Source organism: Arachis stenosperma, chromosome 5 (genome assembly GCF_014773155.1).
Source record: "Arachis stenosperma cultivar V10309 chromosome 5, arast.V10309.gnm1.PFL2, whole genome shotgun sequence".
Taxonomy (NCBI): Eukaryota; Viridiplantae; Streptophyta; class Magnoliopsida; order Fabales; family Fabaceae; genus Arachis; species Arachis stenosperma.
The window spans coordinates 130366235-130389112 of NC_080381.1; the positions used below are offsets into that span (position 1 = coordinate 130366235).

At 33.5% G+C, this 22878-nt stretch overlaps 2 protein-coding genes across 5 annotated transcripts; one reads left to right on the plus strand and one right to left on the minus strand.

Annotated features, from left to right (window-relative positions):
- Window positions 1–1711: 1711 nt before the first annotated feature.
- Window positions 1712–8265, plus strand: LOC130981957 (uncharacterized). 3 transcript variants are annotated; one of them, XM_057905732.1, is made up of 16 exons: window positions 1712–2003; window positions 2161–2267; window positions 2372–2469; window positions 3516–3616; window positions 3745–3823; window positions 3930–3990; window positions 4069–4115; window positions 4237–4329; window positions 4442–4532; window positions 5551–5599; window positions 5827–5943; window positions 6032–6179; window positions 7231–7323; window positions 7414–7482; window positions 7669–7711; window positions 7929–8265. In XM_057905732.1, exons 2-16 carry the CDS (start codon window positions 2213–2215, stop codon window positions 8027–8029), a joined length of 1245 nt encoding a protein of 414 aa, XP_057761715.1. In that variant the 5' UTR covers window positions 1712–2003; window positions 2161–2212; the 3' UTR covers window positions 8030–8265. The 3 variants fall into 3 exon arrangements, with proteins under 3 accessions (XP_057761715.1, XP_057761717.1, XP_057761716.1); XM_057905734.1 differs by having other exon boundaries at window positions 2170–2267; XM_057905733.1 differs by having other exon boundaries at window positions 2186–2267.
- Window positions 8266–9140: 875 nt separating this feature from the next.
- LOC130981679 (protein KINESIN LIGHT CHAIN-RELATED 3) lies at window positions 9141–13242 on the minus strand. Of its 2 annotated transcripts, none has more exons than XM_057905316.1 (3): window positions 12867–13242; window positions 10096–12192; window positions 9141–9685 (listed from the first exon to the last, which is right to left on the minus strand). In XM_057905316.1, exons 2-3 carry the CDS (start codon window positions 12153–12155, stop codon window positions 9472–9474), a joined length of 2274 nt encoding a protein of 757 aa, XP_057761299.1. In that variant the 5' UTR covers window positions 12156–12192; window positions 12867–13242; the 3' UTR covers window positions 9141–9471. The 2 variants fall into 2 exon arrangements, with proteins under 2 accessions (XP_057761299.1, XP_057761298.1); XM_057905315.1 differs by having other exon boundaries at window positions 10096–12210.
- Between the last annotated feature and the right edge of the window lie 9636 nt (window positions 13243–22878).

Sequence of the window (22878 nt, forward strand, 5' to 3'; positions counted from 1 at the left end):
ATGCTATAGTCCTTCACACTAAGAACAGCTTCTTCTTTACTCTGGAAGGATTGCCCAATCTGAAATTCGGTTGACGAACCACCTACTGTAGCAAATCCGGCCGTATGTTCACCCAGAGCCGCCAAGTTTAACGTCGAGAAGTGTGGAGGGTAATGCTGTGTGCCGGAACTTGAAGGACCTTCTTGTGCTTGTGGATTGGCACCGGTGTCATCGTCGCTGTCCCCAAATATATTTACAGGCTCCTGGTCAGAGTCATCGTCCCGCATTGCATTCTCTACTCGATCAGGTTCCCTGAATTCTTGATGTTCATCATCTGTGGCACGACCTGATTCCCCCAGAAATGCCTGTTGCAGGACCCCTTCATTAGGGGAACGTGCAGTAGGAACTGCAACCGCTGGTACCAGATCAGCCGCAAACGAAGGAGAGGCAACCTGCGGAACAGAAAACCGGTTTGCTGGCGCCGAGCAAGACGCACCGCCTGCGGCAGTCGAGCTATGAACAGGAGCCGATGCCCCAGAACTATCCAGAGTTACCTCCAACTTCGCATACAACTCGTGTATTCTGACCTCAAGAAAACTCCTCACGCAATGAAATAGAACCCTAATATCTTCGTCAGCCCCTAACACGAATGTATCATACATCACACCGCTGGAAACTACAGCGATTGGAATCTTGTAGAAGATCTTCTTCACAACCTTGCTCCCAAAAACCCCAAGCTTCTGCAAGATGGTGCTCTTCAAATCTGACAAACTGTTTGACGAACTAACAAATACACTCAACGGTTCTCTATCAGTGAACTTCACACCATATTTTTTGCTTTTTTTAATTTTTCCAGAGCAATGCACTAAGACAAGAACACACTCTTCCTCACTTGACATTGTGATAATGATCTCCTCAGCAACTACATTCTCACTCGAATATATATAGATTTTCATTATACATAAACCGTGCTAGGTTACAGGGTTTTATGCTCATTGAATGGCCTTCATAAACCGTGGTTGCCAGCCACGTTTTATGCTTTTTCTTCTTCATAAACCGTGGCTACCTCCAGCGGTTTCTGCTTTTCATTAATAAAGTGTAAACTGTGGCTGCCTACCACGGTTTACATTGTGCATTTCCAACTCATAAAACCTTGCTACTTCCCACGGTTTATGTACATTTGGAATCCGTGGTTGGCTCCCACGGTTTCTATATAAACTTAAACAAGACAAATTGGTATGCAATTTCCAAATGTTGTAATCTGGTAAAGGATTCAACCAATCATTTTAAATTGGTAAATTGCCCTTTTTTTAAATTAGTATAATTATGTATTATTACTTAAATTTTAATTATAGTATAATTATAATAAATTTATTTTTATAAAATAAATTTAAAAGAGAAAATAGTGCATTTATTTTAACGAAAAAAATGGATTTATGAGGAATTGACATCTCATTTTTATTAATTTGGAAAAAATTTAATTTTAATATATTAAGTAGATAAATAGATAAATATATAAGTAGATAAGCAGATGGATTTGCAAGTCGATGAGTTGTTGTAGGTATATAGTGAGATCTGAACTTTCACAGTTACTTAAACGAGTAAACTAACTACTCGTATAATTCAAACTAGTTAATTAATTTATTATTTTTTATATAATTTGAGTATTTTTTATTTTATTTTATTTTTTATTTTTTCGGCATTGGCATATACTAGGATTCCTATTCGAATTTGGTATCTTCTTATTTGAAATCTGATATGGCTTTCACTCCAAGCTTTGCTCAGATAAGATCGTAAGGAGCTCGTGCAAAGTGCAAACTCTTAGGATCCCGCGCTCCTACTCCTTCTACACTTCCAACCTCATCCTTCTCAGATTCGTCGGACACAGCGGCACCGCAACCAACCACGCTGCAGATTTTAGTTTCCGCTTCACCGCTTCTGCGGATCTGCACCTGAAACTCTCTTCTGTGCTACACTGCTACTGCTTATTGCTCTCGTGCTCTATATTTACCTGTTCTTACTTGGTATCAATTTATCTCTATTCTTTTAATTTAAATTTCAAGTTGAGCAATGCCGTTCAGAACTTGTTCTTAATTAACATCAATCAGCACAACATTTTACCGAAAGTAATGAATGCAACTCCTCTAAGCTACCTTTTGTCTCACCCAAAATCTTTTTAAGCTGATTTAGAGGCTTCAAATCCCAGAATTTTATCAAACAAAGCTTTGAGGATATGGGGAGCTCGGAGAAGGTTGTTGCTGTGATCATGGTGGGTGGACCCACCAAAGGTACTTTGTTTTTTTCTGGAAATTTTTGGTATTGAGGAAAGTTAAGAGTCTTTATCATAATTGGTGTTTTGTCTGGGTTCCAATTTTTGTTTGTTATGTTGCAGGGACCAGATTTAGGCCTCTTTCATTCGCCATTCCGAAACCCCTTATCCCTTTGGCTGGCCAGCCAATGGTTCATCATCCTATATCAGCTTGTAAGAGGGTATGCTTGATGCTTCTTTTTGTGTGTGTGTGTATATGTTGTTGATTTGTTATTGTTGTTGGTTCTTTTTTTTTAAAAAAGGAAAGAAAAAACTACATTTCACACTGTTGTTCCAACCAAATTGAGGAAACCCTGAAAAAGGAGGAACTTTTACTTTGAATTTCAATGTTGACTTGCTAAGAGAACAGGAAAAAAAATTTGGATTTCTCAATGTAGGATACTGATGTATAGAGCAGAGCTGGGTCAAGGTTGATTGAATAGTAGGCAAACTTGTGTTTCTATATTTTTAGGAGAAAGAAAACAAAAAGGAAATTGAATTTCTCAATGTAGTTGCTGATGTATTGACTAAGTCTGGGTCTATAGAATTCAGGGAATCTGGAGATAGAGATAGAGATTGAGTGAATCTGAATGGATATTGTTATTCTGAGAATGATATGTTGTACATGAGTTTGTATAGGGGATACAGAGTGGTATTAGGGTCTCTTATTACTTAGTCAGTTATTACTGTCAATTCTGTATTGAGCATTGAGATGTAATCTACTAATACAGTCCTTATCCTACAGCTTCACTCTATTATGATCTTGCTTGGTTGAGTGGACCTGTGTTTGTTGAGTGGTGGGTGAATTCATGTTTATATATACACACACATACACACACTCAATGTAGATATTGATGTATAAACCAACACTGGGTCTGGATTGATGAGTGGTAAGCATACTCAATCACTTCCCACTTCCCAGCATGTTGGGAGAGGCAGTCACAGTGCTAAATTAGTCATATTCTTGGTATTGGGATCTGAACACCGTGGTAAAGGTTAAAAAAAGAAAAGGAAAGATTGAAGATACTGATGTATAGATTTTTATTCGCTAATTTAAAGACACTATAGGGTTGTCCAATTGAAGTAGCTGACTCTATTTATTGGTACAAGGCTTAGCTAATGTTGTAATCTAAAATTCAAATTGAGTTTCCAGATTGATAATGGATGAAGCAGAGATGATATGAATGAAAATTTTAAATTATTTCTACTTAGTTTTTGTCTTCTACAGATACCCAATTTGGCACAAATATATCTGATTGGATTCTATGACGAGCGGGAATTTGCACTATATGTCTCTTCGATTTCAAATGAGCTGAAATTACCAGTAAGGTGACTACTCCTTACTTATATGGCTCCTTTTATCATATAAAAAAAAATTAAATAAATACTTAAGGTATGCTTTGAAGCCCTGTTAAATTGCTGAACTGAACATGGTGTGTTACTGGTATTTTATCTAGATACTTGAAGGAGGATAAACCACATGGTTCAGCAGGTGGTCTTTATTACTTTAGAGATATTATCATGGAGGACAGTCCGGTTAGAAACACATCTCCTACGACCTATTTTACGTTATTTTGCTGGTTAACTTTATAAATGCTTTATGTCGAAGTTCTAACAGATGGACTGCATTGTTGTATTGCAGTCACATATCTTCCTCCTAAATTGTGACGTCTGCTGCAGTTTCCCGTTAGCATCCATGCTTGGTTAGTATGTGGTAATTAAGACAGTAGTTCTTCAGAGGTTCGACACTACTGACCTCTTTCTTTATTTACCTTTTGTAGAAGCACATGTAAAGTATGGTGGTATGGGGACAATGTTGGTAATCAAGGTCAGTGCTTGAAACTATATTGCATACATATCCACATCTATTTAAAGGAATGCAGATGTTTGTTTAATGCGAAACTATTTTTTACGTTTTCCTTCTGTGATTATATGGATTTCATGTGTAGGTTTCGGCTGAATTAGCCAGCGAATTTGGGGAGTTGGTTGCGGATCCAACAACTAATGAATTGCTGCATTATACTGAGAAGCCTGAGACTTTTGTTAGTATTCGGTTTGGCTCTTATCTCTTTATTTTATAAGAAAATAAAAATCCAATGCTGTAGCGTGCTTCTGACTATGCCTAGTGTAGACTAACCATTTTACAATATGCAGGTTAGTGACTTAATAAATTGTGGAGTCTATATTTTCACGCCCGATATTTTTTCTGCCATCCAAGATGTATCCACAAATCGAGAAGGCAGAGGTTGGTCTCTTTCTGTTAAAGTTTTGAAGGCCTCGATTTTAAAAGTGTTGTGTTCCATGATTTAGTTCCCTAATCAACAATATTTAAACAATAAATAACACATAGAACAAGCATTGTTTCTTTTATGGCTGGTTCACATCTTCAAAAGCACCACACAAACAAACATGTGTGCAGTCAAAATAATGCATCTTGTCCCCTGGTTTTCCTCATACAATACTTTCTTTTACAATATATTATTACAGGTCTCAAAACTGTATACATTTTATTTTTCCTTTATTATTTCTTTTATAGCTTTTGTCTTTGCTGAGAAAAATTAGTACTAAATTAGTTACCATGTCCAACCTTTCAAATTCCAAATATCCATATCAATTATACTCCTTGGCTCTTCCAAATTCCAAACATCCATATCAATTATACTCTTTGGCTCTTCGTTAGAGTATTGGCCTATATATTGCAAAATGGGAACAACCTTATTTTTTCAATTTATGTTAAAAAAAGGGGGGCTAGTTAGCCTAAGTGCCACATTTATCAAGAAGACATGTACACAAATGGCTTATCAATTAGATACTTATATTGGATTTCTTGTTTATATTGAAGGTAAAGGGCAAAAAAAGGAAAAAAAAGAGAAAGAAAACTATTTGGAAACAAATAGATGGACTTACCCTTAGCTGATTTTGTAATGAAAAATATGGTATATTTTGATGACACAATGGATGTCTGCATAGTAAAGCATTCTAACAATTATACTTTCAAGGAAGGTCTATTTGTACTCGTTCTTTCAAATTCCTCTGCACTATATTTGATGCATCCATAACATTGAATTCGATGCGTCTATGACAAGCAAGTTTGAGAACAAGAATATCGGAATGCTTTCCTTTGATTTTTTCCCCTTCTTGCTCTGTCTGCTAGACTGCTAGTTAACTTTGTGCTGTGTAATTTGGCACCAATGAAACTTTATTTTTCGTTATTTATTATTTCTTAAAAATTTCAGCTATTTCCTTTTGTTTTGACACTGCAGCCAATCTTCGTCGTGTCTCCAGCTTTGAAGCACTCCAATATGCCACAAGGTTGATTAAACCCCCCCTACTTTTTCTTTGTTTTGGTGTGTAGCAAATTCGAGGCAATTTTTCAATGGCACTAATTGCTTATAAATATTTGACTCCATTGTTCATTCTTGATAATTCAATGAAAAATCAGATGCAGCACATTGATTCCCAAACCTTTTTTATTGCACATATTTCTTCCTTTGTAAAACTGCAATATCTTCAAGGGTTTTGAAATGTTTTTCCTTCAGGAGTATTCCTCCAGATTTTGTAAGACTGGATCAAGATATATTGTCACCCCTAGCTGGAAAGAAGCAACTATATACATATGAGACAAATGATTTCTGGGAGCAAATCAAAACTCCAGGGTAGGCTTGTGCACTATCTTCATATTACTCTAAGCTTAAATTGTGGAATTTTTGGGATTTCACTTGGTGTTTATACATGCATCAACAGAATATCCCTGAAATGCTCAGAGTTGTATCTTGCACAATACCGGCATACTTCACCGCATCTTTTATCCAGTGGAGATGGTACAAGAAGTGCGACCATTGTTGGTGATGTATATATTCATCCATCTGCGAAAGTTCATCCATCTGCAAAGGTAGTCCCATTCTTGCCTGTATAAGATCATAAATCCTTTCCATTTTTAGACAAAAATAATAAGATTGAGGTAATACATTAATACATTTTCTGCTATATTCACTAAAGACCTGCTAAATGCCGAGGGATTAAGCAGCTCTCCGCATTTTTGTTGACATATGTTCCTATTATACGTAGGGTGTGTTTGCGAGTTTCAAGGTACTAGAAATCAGGATACAATCATATCATATCAAAGTATCAAATATTTCTCTCAGGAATCAGGATTAGCATTGATATTTATCATCATTCTCTTAGTAGTATCAGGGTTTTACTATTGTTATGCTAGTATTACTCTCAGATAAGACACATCACATAGAGTAATATATTCTTTTACTAGGGATGAAAAGGTAAATTAAATTAAATCTCATAAAACCCCCAATCTGGGAGAACTTGAAAATTGGGAGTTGGAAGGGTTTGGAGGGTTAACAAAATTTTCCAAAACCCTTGCCCTCCTAATAATAAAGCTCGTGAACTAGGTTTAACCCTCCAAAGCCTTCCCCTCCCCTCCAAAACCAAACTCGTGAACACCCCCTTAGTGTGTTTTATGGATAATAACCAGTTATTATAGCTTCTACATTGAGAATTCAAGGTGTATCTTTTATCATAATGGGACATGTTCCTAACTCAGAAATGCAAAAATGCTTAACTAGAGTATATGATATTTCCAAATAGTATGAGTGAATATATTATGCTAAAGCTCTTCTTGAGTCCATACTATTTACTATTCTCTGGTGTCTTGCCAGGAAAGGGTCTGAGAATTTTCAAAGGTTGTTCTTTGCTTTCAACAAATATTAGTACAAGGTTGTCCTTTTTGCTTCTCTTAGGTGTGTTCTCCTTAGATCTATTTCTTTGGTTGATTGACATGCCTTGTTATATGGCAGAGTCTATTATTACCTACATGCTTTCTATTTCTTTGAGAATACCTTACCCTCTTTCCAGTGATTTTTTTCTTTCTAATGATAAATTCCTTGTTCTGTAAAAAGAACTGCAAACTAATTTTGTTTATTCAGCAGATTGGTCCCAATGCTTCTATCTCGGCAAATGTTCGTGTGGGTGCTGGTGCCAGGTTAATCAACTGTATCATCTTGGATGATGTTGAAATTAAGGTACGGAACTGAATGCCTAAGATGTCTCTTCTTTACTACCTATAAACATTATGTATGTGTTATTTATTTATTTTTTTATTCTCTTGACAGGAAAATGCAGTAGTTATAAATTCTATTGTTGGATGGAAGTCATCAATTGGAAGATGGTCACGAGCGCAGGCAAGTTCTGTGCATTTCTAATAGTAAAGTGGATAAAGCTATAATAGAGACAATTGGAATATAATGGAAAATTTTCAACAATCAAAATTTCCATTACATTCGCAATTTAAATTGCCAATTAAAAAACTTATATACCATCCATTCAAGCTTTCTGTGGCTGACTTTTAGTGGAATTGAGTGGTTCAGGCTGAAGGTGACTACAATAAAAAGCTTGGTATAACCATTCTAGGTACACTTCACTGCTCACTTAATTGCTTATTACCTTAGTTTTGTTTTATTGGTTATTTTGATTTTGTAATGTATCAATGTATCTGGATACAATCTTGTTTCTGGGTAAACTGATACAAAAGTTACCAAATTTTTATCACTAGTTCTCAAATTTTATGTTTGTTGCATTTTCAGTACTACTAACCTTCTCTTTGTTCTCCCCTTCAATAATAATTTAGGAGAAGCTGTGACAGTGGAAGATGAGGTGGTGGTGGTTAACAGCATTGTTCTTCCCAATAAGACTCTTAATGTCAGTGTACAAGAAGAAATCATCTTATAATCCAGAGAGAAAGTTTATGTATAATGGACCACTAAGAAATGCTCCATTTGAAATATCATATCCTATTAGAGGCTCCTGGAATTTTTGGCTTATATATTTGAAAATTTGGCTGAGCAAGTAACAATGTAACATATTATAAAAGAAAACTGAGTGTTATAATTTTTGTTAATCTTGGGTATGCTTGTTAGTCCTATTGGCTGATATGTTTGTTGTTTAAATGAGATGGTTTTTAATCACTGATTCCGTAAAAAAGTTTATCATAGTAAAAGTTGTATTTCAGTTCAAAAGGAGAGGGAGAGAAAGCAAAAGTTTCCTGTGAAAAACAAAATGTTGTCCTTGACTAATAGAAGATTACATAGAACCTCAACAAAGTGTTTGGTAAGGACCATTTCCACTTTACTTAGTTAGGCTTTGTTTGTGAGTTTGGAGGGAAAGAAAGGGGAGAAAGTAATGAGTTTCCTTCTCATGTTTGGAGTATAAAAGCTGATTATAAAGGAGATGACGTTTTGACATTCGTGCTAAGTGAGGTTTTAACAAATGCATGAAAACAAAACTCAGCTTTGAAAGAGAAAAAAGCTTCTATAGGAAAATGAACATGTAAATTACATAACACTGAAACGTGTATAAAATTATATGGTGCCCATGCTGAATGTTGCAGCTTAAATTCCTATGGTGCAAGACACTTAGGAATTTCACTTTGTGTAAAACTTTGCTTTAGAAGACTGGTATTACAGTTATAGGATAGGATACTACTCGAGAACAATTCTGCCTCAATATGAAAGAAAATTTTGTTACCAACTTCAATCTTAATAGAAGTTTTTTAGAATGACAATCAAATTAGTCATTAGCAAAATAAACAGATAAAATAACCTTTAATATGTTAAAAAAATAAATTAAGTCTTAATTTTCCTATAAAATAATGTAATTAACTAATTGAGAAACGTTTAAAATTTTAAGAAAATAAATTAATTTATAAATTATTTTATTAAAAATTAAGTTATCTAATATTCTAAAAGACTCGGCATTTTTTTCTTGGGCTAAAGTCTGATTAATTAGATACAAAAAGTTTTATAACCCAAATTTCAATGTTGTAGAATATATAGTACAAAAATTGTCAATTGTAGCCATAGCGGCAATGAATGTAGACTTGTAGAGTCTCAATCAAACAAGAGTCTTCCACTCTTCCGTCATTATTTAACAGAGAGGAAGGGGAAAACACAAAAATATTGTATACACAAATTTCGGGCATATCCCGTATACACTTTTACTTACATCATATGATACAAATATAACATCTGGATATAAATTATTACACTCTCCAACTTTTCCATTTTTCCTCATCAATTATGAACACTATGCAATCATTCAAATTACCTAATATACTAAACACTACTTTGGCATAAGAGCTCTTGAAAAGTTATATTGATCAGTTTCAACGACCCTCAGGCGTTGATGACAAGGTTGTTTACAGAAGGAGGAGGATTGGCCTCAAGAAGAGTCTCAAGTGACCTGGCTTTTGTGCTGCGAACTCTACCTGCTTCCTTCAATAGCTCATTCAACCTTCTCTTCTCTTCGTCGACATCGGGGTTCGCTGTGCCGAGTTTTTCCTCCCTCATACCAACAACATATTCCAGAAGCTGAATTGCATCCTCCAGCCTGAAACAAAATATCAAACCTCTTAAGGAGAATGGAAGTATTATATCACCCCATCGTGGAAAGTGCAAAACTATTAAAGCCGTAAACAATTCATTTACTCCCAAAATACCCTTTTGAGGGTATGGTGTTAATATAGGGAGATATAGCTTGTGGTGTTTGTTTCATTTTTGTTTGTTTTTTCACTTGAACTATGCTCCACATTGTTGTGTTTCAATGATTTTCATAAACATATCTAATCAGCCTCCAAATAGACATGCCAAGTGTTATAAGTTAACCATTAACTTCAAAAGAAAATGTTGCCACCAAAGATATAGAAAAATGTACCGCACCAAAAATGCTGTCGAGAGTGCAATAAAATTGCAGACTGGAGATAATAGCGTCAACAAAATTCACAATCAAAAGGCGATTACCTGCCAACTGCATCATACGTTCCAGCAAGATTACTATATACCCCAAGAGTGTCAGGATGATATGGTCCATACTCATGCTCCAAAATATCCTTTGCTTCTTCAAATAAAGTTGTAGCCTCGCTTAAGGCATACCGCTGCACACAAGCAAGTCCCATTTGATTAAGGACAATGCCGAAGAATGCTGATCTCTTCTCTCCAATAGCACGGAACTTGGAGATAGCATTCTTAAAAGTACTGTAAGACTCGGCATAGTTCCCCATCATGTAGTGCATTACCCCAATTTGAGCTTCAATCCCTGCAATTGTACTTTGTTGACCGGGGGTGTCATTGTATATCTCCAGTGCCTTCCTCAGTAGCTTGAGTGCCTGCTCGGGCTCATTCATCGACTCATAGATAGTTGAAACATTTGTAAAACCACTAGCAATCTCCTCTGGAGGAACTCCAGCCATTGGATTCTCGTATATCTTGAGTGCACTCTCACAATATGATTTTGATTCCCTTAACTTTCCTGTCCTGTTGTACAAATCTGCCAAGCGCACAAAGACTGTTCCCACAGCTGGATGATTCTCTCCTTTGTAGGTCTTGAAAATTGTTAACGCTTTTTGATAAGAACAAACAGCCTCGTCGTATCGTGACAAGGATAAGTATGTGTCTCCAACACTGCAGTCAACAGCTGCTACATCTACTTCTTGGCCATTTGCTGCCATTGCCATGCTGGCTAAAACAAGATGCTCAAGAGCCGCTTCGTGGTTTCCCTTTGTTTCACATATAAGGGCCATGAGCCGCCTATCAGCAGCCTCTTCAAGAGATGGGGCCGAACTATTTGCTTTATGTATGTCAAGAGCCATTTGGCATAGCCTTTCAGCTTCATCAAATTGCACTGCTTGCACATTAGCTTCCGCCACATACCGACAAGTTTCACCAACTCTTGGGTCTGTTTCCCCAAGAACCTGTCTCTGGATTTCAAAACCTGTTGTGTAACACATAATTGAATTTTCAAGCTGACCCAGCATAGCATAGGTGTCACCTAGCTGCATGTAACCGGCAAATTTAGCAAGAGCATGCTCTTGACCTTCGTCGATAACAGGAATCTCAATTGAGCGCTCAAGCATTGGAATTGCCTCATTATATTGACCCAAGTTGCAGTATATTGCTGCCGTAACATGTAAACACATTACCAACTCCAAACTCGGTTTCTCATCACTGAAATTCTCGAACAGTCTCAGTGCTTGTAGAGCTAATTCAAGAGCTTTCTCTGGATTATCCCCAGACGAAATCAGATTTCTTGCTTGCTTCAGCAATATTGGTGCCCTCTCTGGATTAACTAGCACCGACTGAGCTGACTCAGATTGGCTATTCGAAACCAACTTTTTCAGCGGAGAATTCTTCGCTTTCTTCACCCCAGTAACTCCTCTAACTGGTTTAGGGCTAGCAGGAGGTTTGGCAGGAGGTTTGGCGGGAGATTTTGCAGGAGACTTTGCAGGAGATTTTGCCATACTTTTTCCCTTGGGTCTTGATTTTTGTGAAGCTTCAGCACCCAATGGCGGGTTTGATGTTTTGACTGATTTTTCTGAAGAAACAGAACTTGGTGTTGCAGATTGGATCTCAGGATTCACATCCAATTTCTTATCATTGGATACACTACTGGCTCTAGAAGGCATTTCACCACTAGAATTATCTCGCTGCCTCTTTTCCTTTTCCACTTCCTCTTCCACTTCCTCCTCCATTATCTCCACTTCCCTCATCCTTCCACCAACTAAATGGTGCAACTCCGAATCAATTCTAGACTCATCGGCATCAGATCCAAAACTTCGTCTTGATGGCGATTGATCCGAACTCTGCATGTCACAAACATTTTCATAAAGCTGCTCGATCGAGGGCTCAACCTCAACCACCCGATCAGCAGGATGATGCTGACTGGAACTTTCATGTCTTGGAGGACTTCGGGAACTCCTTGGAGACTTGACAGAAGTCAAGTTTTCCTTTGAGGGTGACTGATTCCCATTCATCTCATTAGTCTCCCCATCTTCATGAACTCCATTTGTAACAATTCCCGGCATCTTTAATTCTCTCTAGAACTAAAACTCACTGAACAACCTATACAAAACAAACAGTCTACAAAGAAAAAATAAAACTATTTGCCATTTAATATTCTCAACAGATCAAATAAAGAGGAAGAAATCCAAAAGGAGATCCAAGTCCTCCTTAAGATATTTGACAACCATGATAGGCAAAAAAGGGAAAAAAAAAAAAGGAGATGCAACCGACAATATTAACAAGCTAGCAATAAATTCATGCCTTTTTACCATTCAAATATTATAGAAAAACACAGAAAATAAAACATAGTTACTAATCCAACTTCAACTTTCACACAAAACTCAAGCCAAAAAAAATAATAAATGTACGAGTTAAAACCTTCATCTTAAGCCGCTTTCAATTTCCATCCTTTCAGAGATAATCACCCAACTGCTATGGAACTTGGATCTCAGACAAGCTCAATTAACACAAACACATAAATCAAAAAGCAGTTAACCTTATCACAAAAGAAAAAAATAAAAACAAAAATTTATCATGGCACAAGAATAAAGACAAACGAGCACGAGGAACCTAATTGAACAAAAACCAAATAAGCAAATGAAATTAACGTGTCTCTTTTCTTTTTTCTTTTTTCTTTTTTCTTTTTCTTCCTTGTTCGGTTTCAGAGGCATAAAAATTAAGCAAAACAAATAGAAACAAACTTTTAAACAGAAAAGAAATGAAAGCATAAATACCTTAAGCAGAGGAATTGTCTCTTGCAGAGAGACAAAGATTTCAGTATATATTTATATAGAAAATGAAGAAGAAACTCAAAGACCCTTGTTGGTGAGATTTATGTGCGTATATAATGTGACAAATGAATGAAACAGAGGTACCAGAATGGTAATGGAGGAGGTGAGGGGCAAAATCGAGAATATAGGGATAAATTAGTAGTAAGTAACGATATTGTTTTTAAGGATATGAAAAAAGTTAAAAATAGAAAAGGGGGAAGTAGAGGAATTAAAAAAAGAATGAGAAAAGGGATTGTGATTGGAGAAATGGAATGAAGTAAGAGAAAAAGGAGGGAAGAAAGAAGATGAAGGAAGAGGACTTCTCTGCTAACCGTGCTTACCGTGATGTGTTCGGTGTGTTTGTAAAAAAGTGTTGTTTTCTTTGCTTGTCAATTTTACATTTCGCATTCTGCCACGTGCCTTTCAGCAGCTTTCTTTTCTTTGTTCATATTGTTGGGATCATATTTGTGCCGGCCTTTCAAAATATGTATTTAGACTTAGAGTAAGTTTATTTAAAATAAACTAACTTGGATTGGTGGAGTGATCAACTTATTCATAAACTCTTAAACAAAATTTAGATTTGATAAATTAGTTCTTAATTTATCGAGTTTGAGAATATTATGGTTTACTAAAAAAGAGTTTATTTAAAGTAATAATTTTAGAAGTCTTTTCTTCAATAAATAAATTAAAAATCAAGGTTCTAAAAATGGAGGTCTACAAGTTTAATTGATTCAACCGAATTTCGATAAAATAAAATATAAAACAATAAATAAGTACACAAAAGTACAAGCGTTCTCGTATAAATCCAAAAATCATATTAATATTTGATTGATAATCTTGCCTCATATTTAAGAATTAATTAAACATAAGTCTAATAAGATTGAATTATTGACCAGATATCATAAGTTCATAACATAATACCAGCAACAACAAATCAACAGAAATTTAACGATTCCAAAAATAATTATACTACAAACAATTACAAAATGCAATTAGAAAATTACACGAGTAAAATTTTAAAATGATTTTTGAAATTAGTTGAGTGCACTGAAATAGTTTTTTAGATTCTAATAACAAAGACATCTATAAAAATAAAATAAATTCTACCCAACTTTTTTTAAAATAAGAGATAAGCTATTTTTTATGATATGTTTAATTATTATTGGATCAAATAAATTAATTTATTATAATTAATATTAAATCTTAATTTAACTTATTTTATGATAATTAAAAGTTTTATTTAAAATTATAAATATAATATTAAATATAAATCATAAGCTTTATATGATTTTATTTTATAATTTCATGCACATAAAAATAATTATTGAAAAAACTTTTAGTGATAATGACCAAAGATCAAAGAACTCATAAATTAATTATTACTGATGTCAGTTAAATGTATTCTTATTTTGGAAATCTCATCACTATTTTTCGTCTTTATTTTGCCGTTGAAATTAAATTTTAAATGATTTTATACTTGAAAATACTGGATAAATACATTTACTAAGTTCACACAACTAGGAAAAGAACGAAAAATATAGAATACTAGAACAGATTTTGCCTTGGTTGCAAAAAAACCAAAACTTTTGACTGACTATTATATTACTAATTACTATCTTCGGTTTACAATCACAAGGAATAGCAAATTTTAGCCCTATGTAATTGTTAGGATTTGGTTGAATTAGTCCCACATTGCTTAGGATAGCAAATGGAGTGGGTGGTCTAGGCTATAAATATGAGGCTAAGTTCTTTATTTGTTTTTGCACCAGTCAGAAACACTTTAAGCTTGTATCTGATTTTTTCTTTTCCTTTGTACTCTTTGATTAGAGAGTATTGTGAGGTATAGTTAGATATTTGCTTTGAGAGAGTGTGGGTGTACTGGAGTGCCGGTATTAGAGAGAAAGAAGTCTATGTGTTGTAACAATTTTCACATAGTGATATTCTCTGGTTGTCATTTGACAACGGCCGTGGTTTTTTTCTCCGGTAATTGGAGTTTCCACATTAAATTCTTATGTTGTGATTGTGTCTATTTTATTTCTCTATCAAAGGTGTTTTCTCAAGGGGGAATGGTGTATTATTCCCAACAAGTGGTATCAGAGCTTCGGTTCGGTGAGATTTATTCTTAGTATGCTCTGTGGTTGCAGCCTAGTCTGATCTTCCACATCAGAAAAAAATTTTGTCCTATAACTTGAGGTTGATCTTTGGTTGCTGTTGTTGTTGCTGGAAGGCAGTGTGACACTGTGAGAGTGCAGTTTGGAAAGGTTCTGGCTAAGAAAAGACTTGGTATTTAAGTGTGTCCATTGTGACCCACCTCTCTTTCCTGGAGATCCTTCCTAGTGCATGGTCTACAGTTGAGTTATACTATTCCAGTATACGGTTGCAGCAATGTCAGGATATTCAAGTGCTGTGAAGCTTGAAATAGAGAAATTTGATGGAAGAATCAATTTTGCCTTGTGGCAAATACAAGTCAAGGATGTGTTGATACAATCAGGTTTGCACAAGGCGTTGAAGGAGAGGATCTCTAGTATGAAGGATGAAGAATGGGAGGAACTAAATTTGAGAGCTGCAAGTGCTATTCGCCTGTGTTTGGCTAAGAATGTTCTTGCAAATGTGCAAGGAATGAAAATAGCCAAGGAACTTTGGGATAAACTCAAAGGGTTGTATCAGGCAAAGGACATCTCAAATCGGTTGTTATTGAAGGAGTAATTCCATAATCTACGCATGGATCACAATGTGAAAATCTCCGACCATCTTAGTGCTATCAATGGTATTGTCTCTGAATTAGAGGCAATTGGAGTGAAAATTGATGATGAAGATAAGGCACTGAGGCTCATATTGTCTCTTCCTTCTTCCTATGAGTATATCAAACCTATTTTAATGTATGGGAAGGAAACTCTGAATTTTGAAGAAGTTGCCAGTAAGCTCATTGCTGAAGAAAGAAGAATGAAAAATGAGGGTAGCACTTCATCAGATTTGGCGCTTGTAGCTAGAAGTGACAATTATGGAAAAGGAAATCGTGGAAGGAGTGTAACATGCTGGAAATGTGGAAAGCCTGGGCATGTAAGGAGAAATTGTCCAAGTAATGCGGTTTCAGAAAAAGACTCTCAATCTGATACTTGCAATATTGCTCTCTCTATGAGAGAAGATGATGTTCTCTAGAAGACAAGAAGTATCCTCATGGTATTACCGCACTGCCATGGATAAGGATAAGTTGTGGCAATCGGGTCCACAATTGCACACGGGCATTGGTTGGCGTTGAGATGCAAGGTGTGTGGCGGAGTTAGGTCGATGGCTGAAGAACTTTCAGGAAAAGCCAATTTGAAAGTTTCACTATGAATTTTCAGCAAGGTTTTGATCTGTACCAAGGCAAAATGCTTGGAGTGGTCTAATTCCAAGTGAGTATACTTTCATGGTGGAGTATGATAGTTCTCTGAACTATGATTGTCGGTATAGACAATGGTAGCAAAGAATTGTCGGTGTTGACAATGGAAGCTGAAGATGTGTGACTATTTCAATCAAGGTGGAGATTTTTAGGATTTGGTTGAATTAGTCCCACATTGCTTAGGATAGCAAATGGAGTGGGTGGCCTATGCTATAAATATGAGGCTAAGTTCTCCATTTGTTTTTGCACTAGTCAGAAACACTTTAAGCTTGTATCTGATTTTTTCTTTTCATCTGTACTCTTTGATTAGATAGTGTTGTGAGGTGTAGTTAGATATTTGCTTTGAGAGAGTGTGGGTGTACTGGGGTGCCGGTGTTAGAGAGAAAGAAGTCTATGTGTTGTAACAATTTTCACATAGTGATATTCTCTGGTTGTCATTTGACAATGGCCGTGATTTTTTTCTCCGGTAATTGGAGTTTTCACGTTAAATTCTTGTGTTGTGATTGTGTCTATTTTATTTCTCTGTCAAAGGTATTTTCTCAAGGGGGAATGATGTATTATTCCCAACAGTAATTACTCTTCATCATAATTATAAAATAGAATTTTCTAATAATTCTTATAAATTAAAAAAAGTTATACTTTGATTTATTAGTTAGGTTATCATCATTTAAATTAAATTAAAATTAATATTAATCATGATAAATCAATACATTTTATCAGACACAGAGCTACTTATATGAAAAGGAGCAGTAGTCCCCCTAAATTTTAACTTTTTTTTATAAATTATGTATAAATTTTGATTTAGTCTCCCTTAAAATTTTAATTTTAGTTCCTCTATATTAAAAAAATTAAACTTTGATCCCTCCCTAAATTTTATCCTAGTTCCACCCTGCATTTCATAATTAGACATATTATAACGGATAACTTATCTTTTATTTTAAAGAAAATTGAATAGAATTTACCTAAAAATAATGTACCTTAAAATTCTCAAATAGTCAAATTATACTCACCTTTTATCTTCAACCTCAACTCCATCACCATCTCTTCTTTTCCAAGTTTCAAACTTTCACAGCCCTCTGGTAACTCTCATTATAGAATAAATTACCATTATTACCTTTCACACCATCCTCCACCATCTCAAATGTTGAGTCTCTCTTCCTTTCAAACCCAACATCACCACCGTTCTTCATTTTCTTTGAACTGCAAACCTTGTAAAGAAGCTGCGTCTTCGATGCCTCCTTAAACCTGACAATCTCGCACCTCAAGTAACACCCACTCAGCTAGATCTTCGTCGTCGCTATATCATTGCCTTAGAGTTTTTTCCAAGAATGTTTGGGATCTTGCTCACAGAGTTATAGCAGTTGGAGTTTGCTAGGCCATCTCTGCATTGGTAGGCTCCGGTGATGGCTGGCGGCAAAGTTCTTCTACGATGAATATGGGACGAGTGAGTTCATAAGAGTTTTGAGATTTTGAGAGGGGGCGCCAAATGGATCTTGAAGCTTTTAATTGGGGTAACCTTTGTAGATTAAGGTTGTGGTGTTTGAGGAGGAGGTTTGTGTCAGAATTTGAAGGACGAAGAGGAGGAGAAATGGAAGCGAGAGTAAGACGAGAAAAGTTTGGAATTTGGGAAAGAGAGATAGTAGTGGAATTGAGGTTGAAGATAAAGGGTGGGGTAATTTGAAAATTTTATTGAAAAGTCAACAAAAAATTAGTATTTTGGTACTTTTGTCATACAAAATCCATCATTTATGGGTACAACCTTAGTTTTCTTATTTGTTGGGTACTTTTGTCAGTGTTCGAAAAATCCATAGATACAAATGGTTGTTTTTCCTTTTTAATTCTAAAAAAAATCTATTTAAAAATAGACTAACATTAGCAGATATAACTTTAAAGTAAAATATATTCACACAAATTATATATCATATGAATAAAATTTATATAATGGTGGACCTATCACAAATATCTAGCACAACATTAATATTTAATCTTTGGACAAAAATATTAATTTATAAATGGTATTTTTAATATAGTAGTCAAACATTGGTAATAAATTATGTCAAACAATAAGTTTATCTTTGGATAAATTTATTGTTCACATGGAACCAAATAACTATCACATGTTTACTACCACAAATGTGTATATAATTTGGCTAAGTACAGAATTTTCTTTGGGCCGATCCATACTTGCATAAAGCTATAAACTATGTACACATAAATTCATTTAATGCGATTTAAATATTTTCAATTCACAGCATCAATCAATACACAATTAAACAATTGATTCAAATTTCATTCAAAATCTTATAAAAATATCAACAGAGTCTCTTCTAAAATTTGAATTTCTCCACCCTTCAAGGATTCCATCGCAACCAAATATCTATTAACCCTTCTCAACCATACCCAGCATCGGTGGCAGAGCCACATAATGGAAGAGGGGGCAATGACTCCCTTAATTTTAATTTTTTACATGTAAATTATATGTAAATTTTAGTTTATCACCCCTTAAAATTTTATTTTAATTTTATTTTATTGTGCAAATATTTTTTATCCCTCTAATATTTCATCTAACTCTGTCCCTGCCTAGCATAATCCATAAAAAAAAAGAATGAGAATCCTTTACTAAAACGATGAAATTCACGCAAGTCAATACTTTCAAGTTCTAAATGATTGTCTATTAACACCAAACAAATAGAAAATAGGAAAGTAGGCAAAATTTACTCACGAAAGTGATGAAGATGGAAACTGCATACAAATTTGTCAAAAAATTGATGCACTCAATTAAGAATTGACAAGTGACAATTTCAAAACAAGGATTAATTAAGTTATGGTCAGTCACAATAAGCAGCAACAAAGTATAATGCAGACAAGTCCAGCAGAAAATTTTTAGCAAAAATGATCTTAAGACAGTAAATGAACGCAATTAAAATTATCCAAATAATTTCTGTATCAAAATTAATCAAAATCAGCAATAAAACAGCGACTCGTCAATATAGTCAAACATTTTCCAAACAATTCAGCATAGTGAATCAGCCAATAGCTCAATAATTTAACACTTTTTAGCAATCTCAGAGCCTAATCTAACATATTCTAACATATCCTAACCACATAAGTCCACTAAATTAACTAAAATCTACTAAGTAATTAATTAACTTGAAATAACAGAATTTAAAATAACAAAAATTAAAAGAAATAGAGTTAAAATATAAAACTTTAAATGTAGCACAAGTAAAAACGGAAAATAGGAGTGGAGGTGCAGTGGCGACAGAAGCATAACTCACAGGGAGTTTGCTGTAGCGGCGGCAGTGGAGTTTATAGCAGCAGTAGCAGCGTTCCAAATGGCGGCGACTTGTAGCAATGATAGCGGCATTCCAGACGATGGCGGCGGCATTTGCAGCAGCGGTGGTGGCGGAGGTTGACGAAGATGAAAGATGAGAAGGTTAAAGAGAGAATGGGAGGGTGAGTGGTTAGAGAGAGAGAGGGAGAGAGAGAGAGGAAGGTGAGAGGTTAGAGAGAGAAAGTAAATTCGAAATGAAGGAGGAGGGATTTACGATTCACTTTTAGGGCACGATTACCGTCGAAATTATTGGTGGATATTTTCGACAATAATGCTGTTTGGATCACTAAAACGCAACGTTCCATTAAAAGTGTCTACCATCGAATTTTTTCGACGGTAACTCCGATGCTAAGTTTGGTGCCTCTTTGGTTTGTTTTCTCTCCAAATATTACCGGCGACTTTATCGTCGGAAGAAGCTATCTGCCGATAATTATTTGGCATGACAAATCCCACAACAAAACTATCGCTAAATCTTCTAAGTAAAACCGACGCTAATATACGACGTTAAATTCGATGGTACTCAATATTTTTTTGTAGTGTAAACATTAAAACCCAAATAAAATAATATCTTTAGTTTTATTCTCATTTAATTTTAAATAAAAAATAATAATAATTTATTCAATTAATATTTATGACAAATAAAATTAACGTAATATAAGTTATTTAATATAAAATAATTTAATTTATAATTATAATTAATATATATATATATATTATCCATAATTAGATTAAAAAAAATATCAATTTCTAATTTGCGACATAATTTAAGGTTTCTTTTTTTTTTAAGATTTTTTTTTAACTAACAGTTTAAAACTGTTTTATTGGTAAAGTTATTTAGCAAAAGTATTTTTTATATTTTAAAATTAATCATTAAAATTAATCATCATATATTTATATATAAATATATATTAATTTAATTTATTTTTTAATATATATTTTATATTTTAATATATATTTTAAATAATTAATTTTGATGACTGATTTTAATTTATACTTCAACATTTTTATTACCCAATAATGCGATTGTTGTGTGGTTGGAAAATATGTTAGTCAGACAGACTAACCGTCACACTCGGGAAGTTACTTGCCTCCTTTATAACCCCATTCATTATAATGTCTCTATAGTATTTCTTTCTCTAATAATATTTTTATCCAAAATTTTGTTGAACAATATAATTTGTTGAATTAATTAATTTAATAATATTTTAACGCATTTTTTCTTTCATGTACCCTTATTCATTAATTATAGAACAATTCATATGTATACTAAATATTGAATTTAAAGAGAGATAAGGTGAGATTAATTTAACTTAAACACTTTAAATATTGTTAAAATTTATAACCTTTTGGTATTGATATTTTTGTAGAATATGTTTTTAGTTAATTTTTATAAAAGTCAATTTGTATTTTGGTGCTTATAATTTTTTTTAATTCTATACAATAAAATCTAAAACTTATTTATTTTAATAATTGTTGTTTGTATTAACCGTTAAGTGATAATGTGCTTGATGTGAATTGATTGACACATCAATATTTTAGTTTATATTGTTATTATTTTACGGAGTAAACTGATTTTGAAGACAAAAATAGATCATTTAAATTTTATTAGAAAAAATGTTATTTTTATAAATATCAAAACAAAATTTATAATATTATATAAGAAAAAATATTCTTAAACAATCATTTTTTCTTAAAAAAAGTTTTTTATATTGGTAAACAATATTATGTATACATAAAAAATTAATCATTAAATTAGTCATTATATATTTTTGTATAAATATACATATTTTAAAAATATAATAATAAAATTTTTTTAATACTTTTGATATATTTAATATATTAAAAATATAAAAAATTAATTTTTATAATAATTTTTATAAAATATTTTTTTATAATATACTTAACCTATATCTTTAGAATATAAATTAACAAAAATTTTTATTTAATTTTTTAATTTATATTTTATATTTTAATATATATTTTATATTAATAATTAATTTAATAGTTGTTTTTTTGTGTACACTCATGGTAATTGATTTGTAAGTAAACTGAAGGAGTAATAATAATGGCAAAGTGCTTGTATTGCTGAAGCCATTCATGAGTAGTATTGTCTACTTGGTTGATTGTGGGAATAGATTTTTTTAATTGTTAAAAGAAATTGAGGGAGTAAAGTATAATTTTTTATTTTTTATTTTTTTAATTTTTTAATTTTATTTATAAAATTAATAATAAAAAATTATACTTTATTTTTTTAATTGTTAAAAAAATTTGAAAGGGTCTGTTTACAGTGGTGCATTGAGTGAGCAACCCAATATAGCATGTGAAAGGAATAAATACAACTAACAGCTAGGTCTTGGTGTCCCCCAACCTAAGAACTGTTGGGGAAGCATTAATGTAAGGTAATTGGTGAATCATCATGATTTTGATACCATATGGGGAGAATTATATTTTAAGATCCTTGGACTATTATTACCATTTGCCTACTTTTACACTTGAAAACGAAGTCCTACTTTAAAATTCTGTTACACCTTTAACCAACATCATGAAATAATTACAGGGGGTAAATGAGTTTACACTTTACAGTATTGAAAAATTAATTAAATCTAATTGATGATGATATAGTATCCAAAGATTCCTATTTTGTCAATTGACCGTAAAAAAACGAGGGATTCTTTTTTTAACTCCTTTATTCTTGTCCCGTGGGCGTACTTCAAATAAGTTACTCAATTATAAATTATGAAAACACAGTAAAAAGATTTAAACACTTTAAGCTATTTTGAAAAAAGAAAAATAATTTTAAAAAAGAATTCTTTGATATTTTTATCTATTAATTAGTCTTAGTCCTTTAAATTTTGTAAAGTTAATTAACATTTGTCGTTATTCAATTTTCTGTCTATATATGTTCTATTATTTTTCACTTATGGGAGTTTTAAATCACCAAAACACTTCAGTTATATTTTAATTTTTAACCTATGGTAGGATTTTTATTTCCCCAGAATATGAAACATACTTTTAAAATAAATTAAACATACATTATTTCAATTACCCCGAATGTAGCTTTTTTGACACCCTCATCTGAATCAAACAAAATTGAAACGAAAGGTAAAGAAAAGAAAACAATGCAATATAAGAAAAGGAGAAGTAAGTTGTTCTATCTCTTATAAAATGAGTTTGATGGTGGAAAATGAAGAGAAAGGGGGGGGGGGGGGGGGGGGGGGGGAATGTGAATGAACAAACAAAAACAACAACAACAAAAAAAG

Bases quoted from the DNA above. Each gene is read 5' to 3' on its own strand.
- LOC130981679 (XM_057905316.1), bottom strand. From the start codon at position 12,155: ATGCCGGGAATTGTTACAAATGGAGTTCATGAAGATGGGGAGACTAAT. The intron at 9,686-10,095 runs GTAATCGCCTTT...ATTTTGTTTCAG, and splicing joins ACGTATGATGCAGTTGGCAG to GCTGGAGGATGCAATTCAGC.
- LOC130981957 (XM_057905732.1), top strand. From the start codon at position 2,213: ATGGGGAGCTCGGAGAAGGTTGTTGCTGTGATCATGGTGGGTGGACCC. The intron at 3,991-4,068 runs GTTAGTATGTGG...TACCTTTTGTAG, and splicing joins CCCGTTAGCATCCATGCTTG to AAGCACATGTAAAGTATGGT. The intron at 4,330-4,441 runs GTTAGTATTCGG...TACAATATGCAG, and splicing joins CTGAGAAGCCTGAGACTTTT to GTTAGTGACTTAATAAATTG.